The sequence below is a fragment of the Puma concolor genome, chromosome D2 (genome assembly GCF_028749965.1).
Source record: "Puma concolor isolate L17-30 chromosome D2, mPumCon1.1.hap2, whole genome shotgun sequence".
Lineage (NCBI taxonomy): Eukaryota > Metazoa > Chordata > Mammalia > Carnivora > Felidae > Puma > Puma concolor.
Window position 1 is genome coordinate 11,992,393 of NC_141677.1, and position 13,488 is coordinate 12,005,880.

Below are 13,488 nucleotides of genomic sequence, written 5' to 3' on the forward strand. Positions count from 1 at the left end.
TTACAAGCGTTATTGAAAATCGCCTTGACGTGCAGACTAATGTTGCCGAAGGCTTTCGGTTTAAAAGTGAGAAAAGTTTATAATTATATGATGATTGTTTGCAAAATCAAACTATAATTCTTAATAATGAACACAGTAAATGAAAAGGTATCACACCCCCGCCCCCCAAAACAACCACAGAGGCAAATAAATAGAGACTATTTCTCTTCCATCTGAAAGAAGAGTCACCACCCCAGCCCCTTCCCACGAAGGAAACTCAATCTCGTCAGCTAGCTGCTTGGGGGCGGGGGTTAGGAGAGTACTACATATCCTTTGAATTGATGAGAGCACCGGCTATAAAATTAAAAACAAAACAAAAAAAACACAACCAATCACCTCTCAAATAAATTTTTCCAAATAAAAGTTTCCAGTAAAACTTTAGCATCTAATTAACCAATTTCCTGTTTTATTTATTATCCCCTTCTAGTTTTCTTCTCCTGGTGGGAAAGAAAATTTATTAAGCATTAAAATGTATATATTTTGGGAAAGAAAGCTGGAAAATGATGTTTACCCTTAAGGAGCTAAGCAAATGCTCAAAAACATTCACCAGGAAATCTGGTTAATCCAAAATGGGTTACCAGTTTCTAATTGGATAGTTTGAGAACTGCCTATAAATAAATATCTTAAAATTTCTTACATATAGTAAACTAGAAGAGCTAACTTTTAGAAAGGAATAATCTAACACACAGGTTGTTAATACAGCGGAATGGACAGGAGGGCTCCCTCTCCTCTTTTTCTTGCACTCCTCTCTTTGGCCACATTCACTCGGCCAGCACTGTCACCAAAAGCAAGGCTCTGCTCGGCTATGTCCCTGGGATTCATCCCCCAAAGTTCTGTCCAATTCCGAGGCTTTCGGGCTGAGTCAAACTGTTCCTTCAAGTCTAGAGGGAAACAGCGGTCTAGACCCACTGTATTTTCATTTAGAAGATTCCCACTGAATGTCAACTATATACCAAGACCTGCAAAATAAACTCTTTTAACCCTACCTATCCCTGTCTTGTGTATTTGGATTTCCTCAGGTGCAACTCCCTAGAAATACACACCTGCATTGGGGTAACAGAGGACATAGGCTGTTGTACATTTTCCAATTGTTTCAATAAAAGGTCTCATTTCAGCTGCACCCAGAGCACAATTTAATCCAATGCTGTAAAAACAAAAAGATATTAGGAGCATCATCTTGCACACAAAATATCTTCATATAGAAAAAGTCACAATAGGGGCGCCTGGGTGGATCAGTCGGTTAAGCGTCCGACTTCGACTCAGGTCACGATCTCGCAGTCCGTGATTTCGAGCCCCGCGTCGGGCTCTGGGCTGATGGCTCGGAGCCTGGAGCCTGCTTCCGATTCTGTGTCTCCCTCTCTCTCTCTGCCCCTCCCCTGTTCATGCTCTGTCCCTCTCTGTCTCAAAAATAAATAAACGTTAAAAAAAAAAAAATTTTTTTTAAAAAAGAGTCACAATAAAGAAAGGACTATATCTAATACCAAGCAGATAATAAATCTCCACTTCAGCTTTAGCACCTCCATTCAGATATAAACAAAGCCATTTCACCAAAGTCCCCAGAAGCACTGAATGTTTCTGTCTACGTCTCCCACGTCAGGTGATGTTACAGCTAAAGGACCCTGCCTCAGATATCTCCTCGAATAAATTCACAGTTTGGTTAATGGTATCCTGTGAAGCAGAAATGCCTGCAAACTACCACTGCTAATAAACATCTGATCTGAAATCAACACATAAGAGAAAGAAAAAGGACAATTATGGAGGTAGAAGGCACATTAATGACACATAGAAGCCACTGTGGGAGTATAGAAGACCAAGATTCATTAGTCTTTGTTCTATAACCGACTTGCAAGGTGACCTTGGACTTATAATTTGTCCTCTTATAAATTAAGCTAATTTCTTTACTATAAAATGAAGTTTCATTTTGCAAATGAAATTTACTGTGGACTCAAATAACACAGATCTAAGCAGAGCTGCTCTAACAAGTAATCCCACCAATCCCACTCTCAGCGGGGGCCCCTAAGGCCTTCAGGAATTCAGAAATTAACTATGAAGCTACTAGTCTAGGAGATCTTTTAGTTTTTCATATTTCACTTTTTTTTCTTTTGCTATGATTCCTAAGTGCAATGCGGTATATACTAGATTAGATCTTAAGGCAGAAAAGGGGGCATTGGTGGAAACACTTGAAAGCTAAATAAAGTCTGGAGTTTAGTTAATAGCAATACTATTCTTAGTTTTGACCATAGGACCATAGCTATGTAAGATAGTAACATTCAGGAAAACTAGATACAGAGTATATAGAAATTCTCTCTGCTATCTTTGCAACTTTTCTATAAATCTGAAATTACCACCCCCCGAAAAAAGTTTATTTAACAAACACACACGATACCCATTCATGATAAAAACTCTCAGGAAACTAAGAACAGAGGGAAACTTCCTCAACTTGATAAAGAACATTTACAAAAGAGCTATAGCTAACATCATACTTAATGATGTAAAACTAATATCCCCCTAATATCAGGAACAAAACAAAGGATGTCCATTTTCATCTCCTACTCAACATCATACTGCAAGTCGTAGCTAATGCAAGAAGAGAAGGAAATTAAATGTATACAGATTGGGAAGGAAGACTTTGTCTTTGTTCACAGATAAGACTGTCGACGTAGAAAATCCCAAAGAATCAACTAAGAACTCCTGGAATCAATACGTGATTATATATAGCAAGGTCACAAAATATAAGGTTAATATACAAAATTCAATTGTTTATCTATATACCAGCAATGAGCAACTGATATTAGAAATTAAAAACACAGGGCGCCTGGGTGGCTCAGTCGGTTGAGCGTCTGACTTCGGCTCGGGTCATGATCTCATAGTTGACGAGTTCAAGCCCCGCATCGGGCTCTGTGCTGACAGCTCAGAGCCCAGAGCCTGCTTCTGATTCTGTTTCCCTCTCTCTCTGCCTCTCCCCTGCTCATGCTCTGTCTCTCTGTCTCAAAAATAAAGATAAACATAAAAAAAAAAAAAGAAATTAAAACACAATACCATTTACGTCAGCACGAAAACAAATGAAATACCTGGGTGTAATTCTAACAAAATACGTACAAGATCTACATGAGGAAAACTACAAACCTTGGAATAAAGAGATCAAAGCAAATCTAAATAGGTGGAGAGATATTCCATGTACATGAATAGGAAGACTCAGTATTGTTAAAATACCAATTCATCCCTATTTATAATATATAATTTATATATTCATTCACACAATCCCAATGAAAATCCTAGCCAGTTATTTTACAAATCAACTGATTCTGAAGTTCACATGGACAGGTGAACAACCCAGAATAACTAGTGCAATACTGAATTAGAAGAACAAAATGGAAGGACTGACACTACCTGGCTTCAAGACTCACTACAAGCGAAGGTAATCAATGGTATCAGTGAAAGAAGAGACAAATAGATCAATGGAATGAAAAAGAGAGTCCAGAAAAAGAACCACACAAATATAGCCAAGTGATCTTTGATGAAGGAGCAAAGGCAAACCAATGGAGAAAGGACTTCCTTTTCAACAAATGGTCCTGGAAAGATGAGACATCCATATTTGAAAGAATTCAAGGACACAAAGATCTTACAACTTTCACCAAAATTAACTCGAAATGGATCACACTTAAATGTAAACTACAAAACTATTAAAGATATAAAGATATATATGAAGATAACACAGCCTGAAACTAATATTACACTGTATGTTAACTAACCGGAATTTAAATTAAAACTTGAAAGAAAGAAAAAAAGATAACACAGAAGACTTAGGTGGTCGTCAGTTTGGCAACACTGAAAGGAGGATCAATGAAAGAAAAAACTGACAAGCTAGACTTTACTACAATTCACAATTAACTTCTGCTAAGCAGAGGACACTATCATGGGAAGACAAGCCACAGACTGGGAGAAAGTATTTGCAAAACACATATCAGATAAAGGAATGGTAATTAAAAGATAACAAAATCTTGGGGCGCCTGGGTGGTGCAGTCGGTTAAGCATCCAACTTCAGCCAGGTCACGATCTCGCGGTCTGTGAGTTCGAGCCCCGCGTCAGGCTCTGGGCTGATGGCTCAGAGCCTGGAGCCTGTTTCCGATTCTGTGTCTCCCTCTCTCTCTGCCCCTCCCCCGTTCATGCTCTGTCTCTCTCTGTCCCAAAAATAAATAAACGTTGAAAAAAAAAATGCTTTAAAAGATAACAAAATCTTAAAATTCAACAATAAATACATATGCACCCAACACAGAAGCAACAAAAAACATAAAACAATTATTGACAGACCTAAAGGGAGAAATTGACAGCAATACAACAATACAGGACTGTAACATGCCACTTCCATCAATGATGATCATCCAGACAGGAAATCCATAAGGAAGCCTTAATATGATACATGAGACCAATAGACTTAACAATGATATATACAGAACATTCCACCCAAAAGCAGAAAACAGGTTCTTCTCAAGTATACATGGAACATCCTCTGGAACACATGTCAGGCTACAAAATGAGTCTCAAAAAATTGAAGACTGAAATCGTGTCAAGCATCTTTTCCAACCACAATGATGTAAAACTAGAAATCAATTACAGGAAGAAAACTGGAAAAACTACAAATATGTGAAGATTAAACATGTTACTGAACAACTACTGTGTCACAGAAGAAATCAAAGGAGAAATTAAAAAGCTACAGAGACAAATGAAAAGAGAAATATGACACACCAACATCTATGGGATGCAGCTAAAGCAGTTGTTAAGAGGAAAGTTCAGAGCAACAGAAGTCAACCTCAAAAAAACAAGAGAAATCTCAAATGAATAATTTAACTTTACACCAGAGGAACTAGAATAAGAAGAATAAACGAAGCCCAAAGTTAGCAAAAGAAAGGGAATAATAAAGTTCAGAGTAAAAATAAATGAAATAGAGGCTAAAAAGACAAATAGAAAAGATCAGTGGAACGAAGAGCTGGTTTTTTAAAAAGATAAATGCAATTGACAAAACTTTAAACTCCCTAAGAAAAAAGGAGAAGACTCAAATCAGAAGTGAGAGCAGAGAAGTACAAGTGATAACAAAGAAATACAAAAAAGTCATAAGAGACTATTATTAACAATTATATGCCAGTAAATTGAACCTACAAGAAATGGATAAATTCCCAGAAACTTACAATCTTCCAAGACTGAATCACGAAGAAATAGAAGATCTCAACAGACCAATTATTGTCCTAGTTTGGAGACTGAAGCATAAAAGTCCAGGACCAGAAGGCCTAACTAGTAAATTCTACCAAAACATCCAAAGAAGATTTAATATCTATCCTTCTCAAACTCTTCCAAAAATTGAAGAGAAGGAAATGCTTCTAAACTTACTTTACGAGGTATTACCCTGATACCCAAAACCAGGCAAGGACACCCCCAAAAAAGAAAATGACAGGCCAATATCCCTGATGAACAAAGACGCAAAAATCCTTAACAGAATATTAGCAAACAGAATTCAGCACTACATTAAAAGGATCACACACCACGATCAAGTGGGATTTATCCCTGGGATGCAAGGATGGTCCAACATCTGCAAGTCAGCCAATGGAATATACCACATGCACAGAATGAAAAATAAAAATCCTATGATCTCAACAGATAAAGCAACTGACAAATTTCAACATCCACTGACGATAAAAACTCTCAACAAAGTGAGTACAGAGGGAACATACCTCAACATTATAAAAACCATATACAGCAAACCTATAGCTAACGGCATTCTCAACGGTGAAAAGCTAAAGCTTTTCCTTAAGATCAGGAACAAGACAAGGACGCCCACTCTCTCCACTTTTATTCAACACAGTATCAGAAGTCTTAGCCACAGCAACTAGGCAAAAAGAAATAAAAAGCATCCAAATTGGAAAGAAGTAAAACTCACTATTTGCAGATAATAGGATACTATATGTAGAAAACTCTAAGGACTCCCCCCCAAAAACCGCTAGAACTAATAAATTAATTAAGTAAAGTTGCAGGATACAAAATTAATATAAAAAATGTTGCATTTCTATACACTAAAACTATTGGAAAGAGAAATTAAGAAAACCATCCCACACATTACATCAAAAAATAAAATACCTAGGAATAAATTTAACCAAGAGGGTGAAAGAACTGTACATTGAAAACTATAAGATGCTGATGAAAAAAACTGAAGATGACACAAAGAAACGGAAAAATATCCATGCTCATGAAATGAAAGAATATTGTTAAAATGTCCACAGTACCCAAAGCAATCTACAGATTCAGGGCAATCCCTATCAAAATTCCAATGGCATTTATCATAGAACTAACAAATAATTCTAAAATTTGTATGGAACCACAAAGGACCCTCAGAAGTCAAAGCAATCTTGAGAAAGAAATACGAACCCAGAGATATCACATGCCCTGATTTCAAATTATACTACAAACTTAGAGTAATCAAAACAGTATGGTATTGGCATAGAAACAGACACACAAATCAATGGAAAAAAATAAACCCACACATACATGGTCAATTAATCTACAACAAAAGGGGCAAGAATATGCACTTGGGAAAGGACAGTCTATTCTTCTTTTTTTTTTTTATATGAAATTTATTGTCAAATTGGTTTCCATACAACACTCAGTGCTCATCCCAGCAGGTGCCCTCCTCCATGCCCATCACCCACTTTCCCGTCTCCCCCACCCCCCATCAACCCTCAGTTTGTTCTCAGTATCCAAGAGAAGAACAGTCTCTTCAATAAATTGTGTTGGGAAAACTGGACAGCCACAAGCAAAAGAATGACCTGGAACCACTTTCTTATACCATCCACAAAAATCCATCAAAATGGATTAAAGACTTGCATGTAAGGGGTGTCTGGGTGGCTCAGTTAGTTATTTAAGCATCCCACTCTCAATTTTGGCTCAGGTCATGATCTCATGGTTTGTGAGATTGAGCTCCACATCAGGCTGTGCTGACAGTGCAAAGCCTGTTTGGGATTCTCTCTCTCCTCTCTCTCTGTCCCTCCCCTGCTCACACACACTCTCTCTCTATCTCTCAAAATAAATAAAATAAACATTAAAAAAAAAGACTTGCATGTAAGACCTGAAACCATAAAACTCCTGAAAGAAAACATAGGCAGTAACCTCCTTGACATCAAACTTAGCGGTGTTTTTTGTTTGTTTGTTTTTGGATCAGATTGCAAAGTCAAGGGAAACAAAAAAAGAAAATAAACAATTGAGACTACATCGGACTGTAAAGCTTCCGCACAGTGAAGGAAACCATCAACACAACAAAAAGGCACCTACAGAACTGGAGAAGGTACCTGTAAAGTGCTCACTTTGTGAGTGGTGCTCACTTTGGCAGCACATATAATAAAACTGGAATGATACAGAGAACATTAGCATGGCCCCTGAGCAAGGATAAAGAGCAAATTATCTATCTGATAAGGGTTAATATCCAAAATATATAAAGGACTCATACAACTCAATAACAACAAAAGACATCCAATTAGAAGATGGGAAGATCTGAATACTTTTCCAAAGAAGACATCCAGATAACCAACAGACACATGAAAAGATGCTCAACACGACTGACTCATCATCAGGGAAATACAAATCAAACCCACAAATAGATACCACCTCACACCAATCAGAATGGACAATATCAAAAAGACAAGAAATAACAAGTGTTGTCAAGGATGTGGAGAAAGGGGAACCCTTGTGCACTGTTGGTGGGAATATAAACTGGTTCAGCCACTGTGGAAAACAGCATGGAAGTGCCTCAAAAAGTTAAAACTAGAGCTACCTTATGATCCAGCAGTTCTACCACCAGGTATCTATCCAAAGAAAATGAAAACACTCATTCAAAAAAAAAGTACGTATCCCTATGTTCATTGCAACATTATTTACTATTGCCAAGATATGAAAACAACTAAAGTGTCCACCAATGGATGAATGGATAGATGTCACACACACACACACACACGAATATTATTCAGCCATAAAAAAGAATGAAATCTTGTCATTTGTAGCAATGTGGATGGATCTTGGGGGTATTATGTTAAGTGAAATAAGTCAGAGAAAGACAAATATTACATGATTTGGCTTACACACAGAACTTAAAAACCAAACCAAACAAAACCCAGACTCACAAATGCAGAACAGACTGATAGCTGCCAGAAGGGAGGGACTTGGGGGTGGGGGGTGGTGACTTGGGTGCAGGAGATCGAAGAGCACAAACTTCCAGTTATAAAAGAGTAAGTCACTGGGATGGAATGCAAGGCTTGGGAAATACAGTTGGTAATATTGTGTCAACTTTGCATGGTGGATTTACTGTGGTGATCATCTTACAATGTACACAAATGTCAAACCACTATGTTATCCACCTGAAACTAATATAATATCTTAAGTCAACTGTACCTTAAAAAAAAAAAAAAAAGATTGCTAGGTCCTACGCACGGCTAAGTCACAACCCTTGAACACAGCTCCACCTGGAACACTCTTAATTTATTTTTAATCTTATGCTACATCATCCACACTCAACACCAGGTAATAAACTAAAATGTTTTACATCACCACATTATCATTGGAAAGGACCCCAGCCTGGGGCGCCTGGGTGACTCAGTCAGTTAAATGTCCAAATTTTGATTTTGGCTCAGGTCATGTTCTCCTGATCATGAGATCAAGCCCCTCGTTGGGCTCTGCACTGGGCATGGAGTCTGCTTAGGATTCTCTCTCCTCTCTCTCTCTCTCTCTCTCTCTCTCTCTCTCTGCCCCTCCACCACTATGCACTCTCTCTCTCAAAACAAATAAATAAACTTTAAAAATTAAATAAATAAAAAGAAAGGACCTTGGACTTTTTCTAAACTTCATTCCAATCCTAACTCCTCTCTTCAACAGTTAGGTGGCTCCAGTTCCTCATTTGCTGCGTGAGAAAGTTATGCCTAACTAGCAATCTGGATCCCAGGAATGTTAAAGTAAAATAAGATACATGAAAATGTTTCAGAAAAATAGTCTTTATATTGCTATTTGCTCATTCTGATACTTCCATATGCCTCTGCCAGGCCAACTCTGACCCAGGCTTTAAAAATTAGTTCCAGAGGTGCCTGGGTGGCTCAGTCAGTTAAGCATCTGACTTCGGCTCAGGTCATGATCTCCCGGCTCGTGGCTCGTGAGTTTGAGCCCTATGTCGGGCTCTGTGCTGACAGCTCAGAGCCTGGAGCCTCTTCAGATTCTGTGTCTTTCTCTCTCTCTCTGCCCCTCCCCTGCTCACACTCTGTCTCTCAAAAATAAATTAAAAAACATCAAAAAATTAAAAAATAAATAAAAATAAAAATTAGTTCCAACGTCACCTTCTCTACAAAGCCATCCTTGAATCCCACGAGAACACCATCACTCCAACCCATCTACCGCAAGATTTTTGTTCATACTTTTGTAGAGCAGTTGACATTTTATATTTTAATTTACTTACGAATTTCTCCTACTGTGGATTGTTTCACATTTGCCTGTATTCCGGGGCACAGGGTTTCCATTAATGCTCAATGAATTAATAATTAATAGTAATGATACAAAGACACTGTCCCACTGTACTTTGTTAACACATGTACAGTTTGTGATGATCAAAATCAGCAAGCAACGGTTTCTTACAGTCACCTTATTACATACTATCTGCTTATATACACACAGGTATAGGTATGTGTATTTTAAAAATTCTCATAGATTTGTCAACCAGCCTCCTCAATACTGAGATCAACTCTTAGTCCTGAACCAGAAAGCAAACTGCTGGGTACCACTCAGAGTTCCAAACCCAGAACAATACAAACAGGATCTGATAAAACTCTCCAATTCCTGGGCTGCTTTCTACCTGTCCATCCGCCCCTTCGGTCTGTACGATTCATAACAAATTGGAGACCAGATCTATTCTCTCTGTGAGTGGGCTATAGATGGACGTTGAAGACACAGAAAGAGGGGCGCCTGGGTGGCGCAGTCGGTTAAGCGTCCGACTTCAGCCAGGTCACGATCTCGCGGTCCGGGAGTTCGAGCCCCGCGTCGGGCTCTGGGCTGATGGCCCGGAGCCTGGAGCCTGTTTCCGATTCTGTGTCTCCCTCTCTCTCTCTGCCCCTCCCCTGTTCATGCTCTGTCTCTCTCTGTCCCAAAAATAAATAAACGTTGAAGACACAGAAAGAATTATAGGGTAACAATGGAAAAAAAAAAAGTAACCGCTGAGTGGGTCGAAAGTCAGAATTAACTGCATGTTTGCTGAAGGAAGAGAAATATGTATTTTTGAAACTCCATAAAAATATCCTCCTTGGATTCCTGCAGGTGAGGCAGGGGCAGGGAGAATGCCCTCTAAGGGTGTCCTCTGAGAACGGTCAGCAGAACAAAGACCAAGATGACACCTGGGCCAACGTAGGGGTTTCACCTACGTATCGAGGGATGCGACCAGATCATGATTAAGAGTAAAGGAGATGGGGAAAAGAGCAATAGAATAATACTCAAAAATATCTGAGGAAATACAGGGGCACTTGGGTGGCTTGCTGGTTGAGCGTCCGACTTCTGCTCAGGTCATGATCTCACGGTTTGCGAGTTTCAGCCCTGCGTCAGGCTCTGTGCTGACAGCTCAGAGCTTGCTTCGATTCTCTGTCTCCCTCTCTCTCTGCCCCTCCCCTGCTCGCTCGCTCCCTCAAAAATATATGAACATTTAAAAAAAAAGGTTTTTAAATATTTAAGGAAAGACAAAAAAATTCAAAAGTAAACTAGATAAAGTTTGTCTTCAGAGACCCCTACATTTTCCTATCCTTCAGTTTTTCGGTTGAACATTTACTGCATCCATTCTACACACCAAGGACTCTATTAAGCGTTAGAGATGTGCAGATGATTAAGAGATTGCTCTGGAAAAGCTCATGAGCTGTTCAATCAATCATAGTCAAGTTCGATACAGTTACTTTCTTAACTATCAGTCCCAATCAATTGTATAACAATGCACTCTAAATTAATAGCAGCTTTTAAGAAATCACACTGCCACATTAACTCAACTGTAAGACGTGTCATGAAATTAGAAACATTAAAACATGAATAAAACAACAAGAAAATTATTGATGAAATGTGGAAGCACAGTCGCTAAAAGCTGCTCCTATCCCTAGATCACCTACTGACTTACAGCCTCTGAGTCTCTGTTCCAGTCTCATTAAAATGAGGACACAAACAGCAGTGCCTACCTCAAGGTGGTGCTGCTAGAATTAAAAGAAATAACTCACAGAAAGCACTTAAAACAGAAAACTCTCAATAAATGTCTATTACTATTATTTTTATGGCAGAGACTATAATAAAAGTAAACAGAGTGCTCTGAAAACATCAACCTGAGCTAATCAGAGAGGGAAAGTTCCCTGGAGAGGACTCTGGAGATGATTCGTAAAGGCTAACAAGGAGTCAGCAGAGTCGGGGGGGGGGGGGGGGGTGGCAGGGGGGGAGAGGGGGGAGGGAGAGAGGGGGAGAGAGAGAGAGAGAGAGAGAGAGAGAGAGAGAGAGAGAGAGAGAGAGAGAGAGAAGGCGGCAGGCACAGCTTCCAGGCAGGAAGAACAGGGCATGTGTGGAAAAAAGGCACAGGTGAAAAGAGTATATATTCTGGGAGGTTCCATTTCACTTGTGGTATGTAATTTAAAACATTTTGATAAGAAAAATAGGGAGATAGTTTAAAATAGAACGTAAAAGCCAGGTTAATCTTCATTTAAAGATAAAAATCTGAGCTAGAGAATTCCCATCTGATCCCACACTGAACTGCTTCCGTCTGCTCCCTAAGCTGGGGGGAGAAAACACCTTGCAAAGCCCTGTCCTACCAACGTAAGCGCTGGTAATAGTTTTGCAGAATTAGGACTGCGCCAAGCACAGCCTGAAACTATGAGGGGCACGCTTACAGCCAAACAGGCAACCATCTGCCCGATCCAGGAGGTACGAGCCCAGCCCCTCCAACTGACCCATTCTGACAGTGGTCTTCTGACGCCCGTCGGAAAAGTCTGAATGTACTTCCCAGAGAGCCAACGTCCCATGCAAGCTCTTCAGTGGAAATACGCAGGACCAGTCCCCTCCCAGGCCCCATTCTGTAGCCATCCAAAAAGATACCCCTAAAAGGAATGGGGTCAAGGAAAGAATGAGCACTTACCAGAGTGGGTCTGCATGAGACACACTGATGACAAATGCCTCTCCCGTCTGCCCAGAAAGAGTTCGCCCACTTTTATCGATAATTGTCCCTGAAATCTGAATTAACAAAGTAAACTCCGTCAACGACAGAGGCTCAAGTTAAGAATATGGTCACAAACGTGAAATAAAATGAGCATGCTGACTTTGTTCTTTTACGAGGAAGGGAACCGTGGAGCTCTCACAAAAGGAATCACTTACCATCGTGGTCAGAAAGGACGTGGGTAAAGTGACTGTGGGGAGGAGCTGGTAAGCCATAAAAACAAAAAAACAGGGAAAGTCACTGAGGCAAACCCAGTGACCAACAAAGCTTCTGAGTTCACACATCCGGTCCCACAGCAGAAGGCCTTCCCAGAGACCTCTGGCTGTCCTGGCTGATACATAGCTGGTTCATCCAACACCCCTTGATTTCATTCTATTCTTTTCCCACCATCAGCCTTCGGCCTCTCCCGTGGGTCTGCCTACTCCAGGCTGGTGTCGTCAGCACTGGCCCTGTCAGTCAGCATGCAAGTCCACTCCTCTGGGACCCTTATCAGGAGGAGTCCCTAAGCCCTGGACTCCAGGGGACCAATTCGGCCATGCTTCCTTGGAATGGTCTGCTTCTGCCAACCACTTCTAGGTTCATTTTCTTAGCATTTCCAGAGCTTGGCCTGCTACTGGGCTAGAGCTGGTGATAGGAGGAAGGTGAACAGAGGAGGCTAAAAGACACTAAAGATAGTTGTCCTGGGCAAGGAAAGGCAAAACCCTGCCCTCAAGATGACAGTATTAATAAAAGGCACGATACATCATGCAAATTTTAGAACTTACAAAGATAGGTCGGGGGGAATACTCCTCTTCAAAAAGTTGTTGGAGTGCGAACAAGGCTGCCTGTTGGGGGTAAAAAGAAGAACATCTTTATTTCTGAGAGACTGTGTCCCCGGTCAGTCTAACTGGCTCATCAGAAGTCTCCCTTTTCCAAAACCCTGCTAGGTAAGATAAACGTCGCAATCTCTGGGGAAGAAGCATGTCCGCCCTGCAAGGTGCAATCCCGACACACGTTTCCCAAGTATAACACTGTACACATTAAAACAAAACAAATGCTGGCTCAAAGTTTACCTACAAACAAATATTCCCTCCAAAGAGGAGCTTAAGAGCTACACTTTCTTCCTTCTCCTAATCAAAATTAAAAATAAAGAAGAACGGGGGGTGCTTGGGTGGCTCAGTCAGGTAAGTGTCCAACTTCGGCTCAGGTCATGATCTCATGGT

At 40.1% G+C, this 13,488-nt stretch overlaps 1 protein-coding gene and 1 non-coding gene across 5 annotated transcripts in view; one reads left to right on the plus strand and one right to left on the minus strand.

Annotated features, from left to right (window-relative positions):
• MTR (5-methyltetrahydrofolate-homocysteine methyltransferase) overlaps positions 1–13,488 on the minus strand; it is a 133,423-nt gene that overhangs the window by 104,175 nt on the left and 15,760 nt on the right. For all 4 annotated transcript variants that reach the window (XM_086679591.1, XM_086679588.1, XM_086679589.1 and 1 more), the window contains exons 7-9: positions 13,051–13,110; positions 12,209–12,303; positions 1,083–1,183 (exon numbers count right to left, since the gene is read on the minus strand). In XM_086679591.1, the coding sequence (XP_086535717.1) occupies positions 1,083–1,183; positions 12,209–12,303; positions 13,051–13,110 (256 nt within the window). The remainder of the gene's footprint in view (positions 1–1,082; positions 1,184–12,208; positions 12,304–13,050; positions 13,111–13,488) is intronic.
• Positions 7,399–7,505, plus strand: LOC112851591 (U6 spliceosomal RNA). The gene has a single exon (XR_003222783.1). It is a non-coding gene; the product is annotated as a U6 spliceosomal RNA (small nuclear RNA).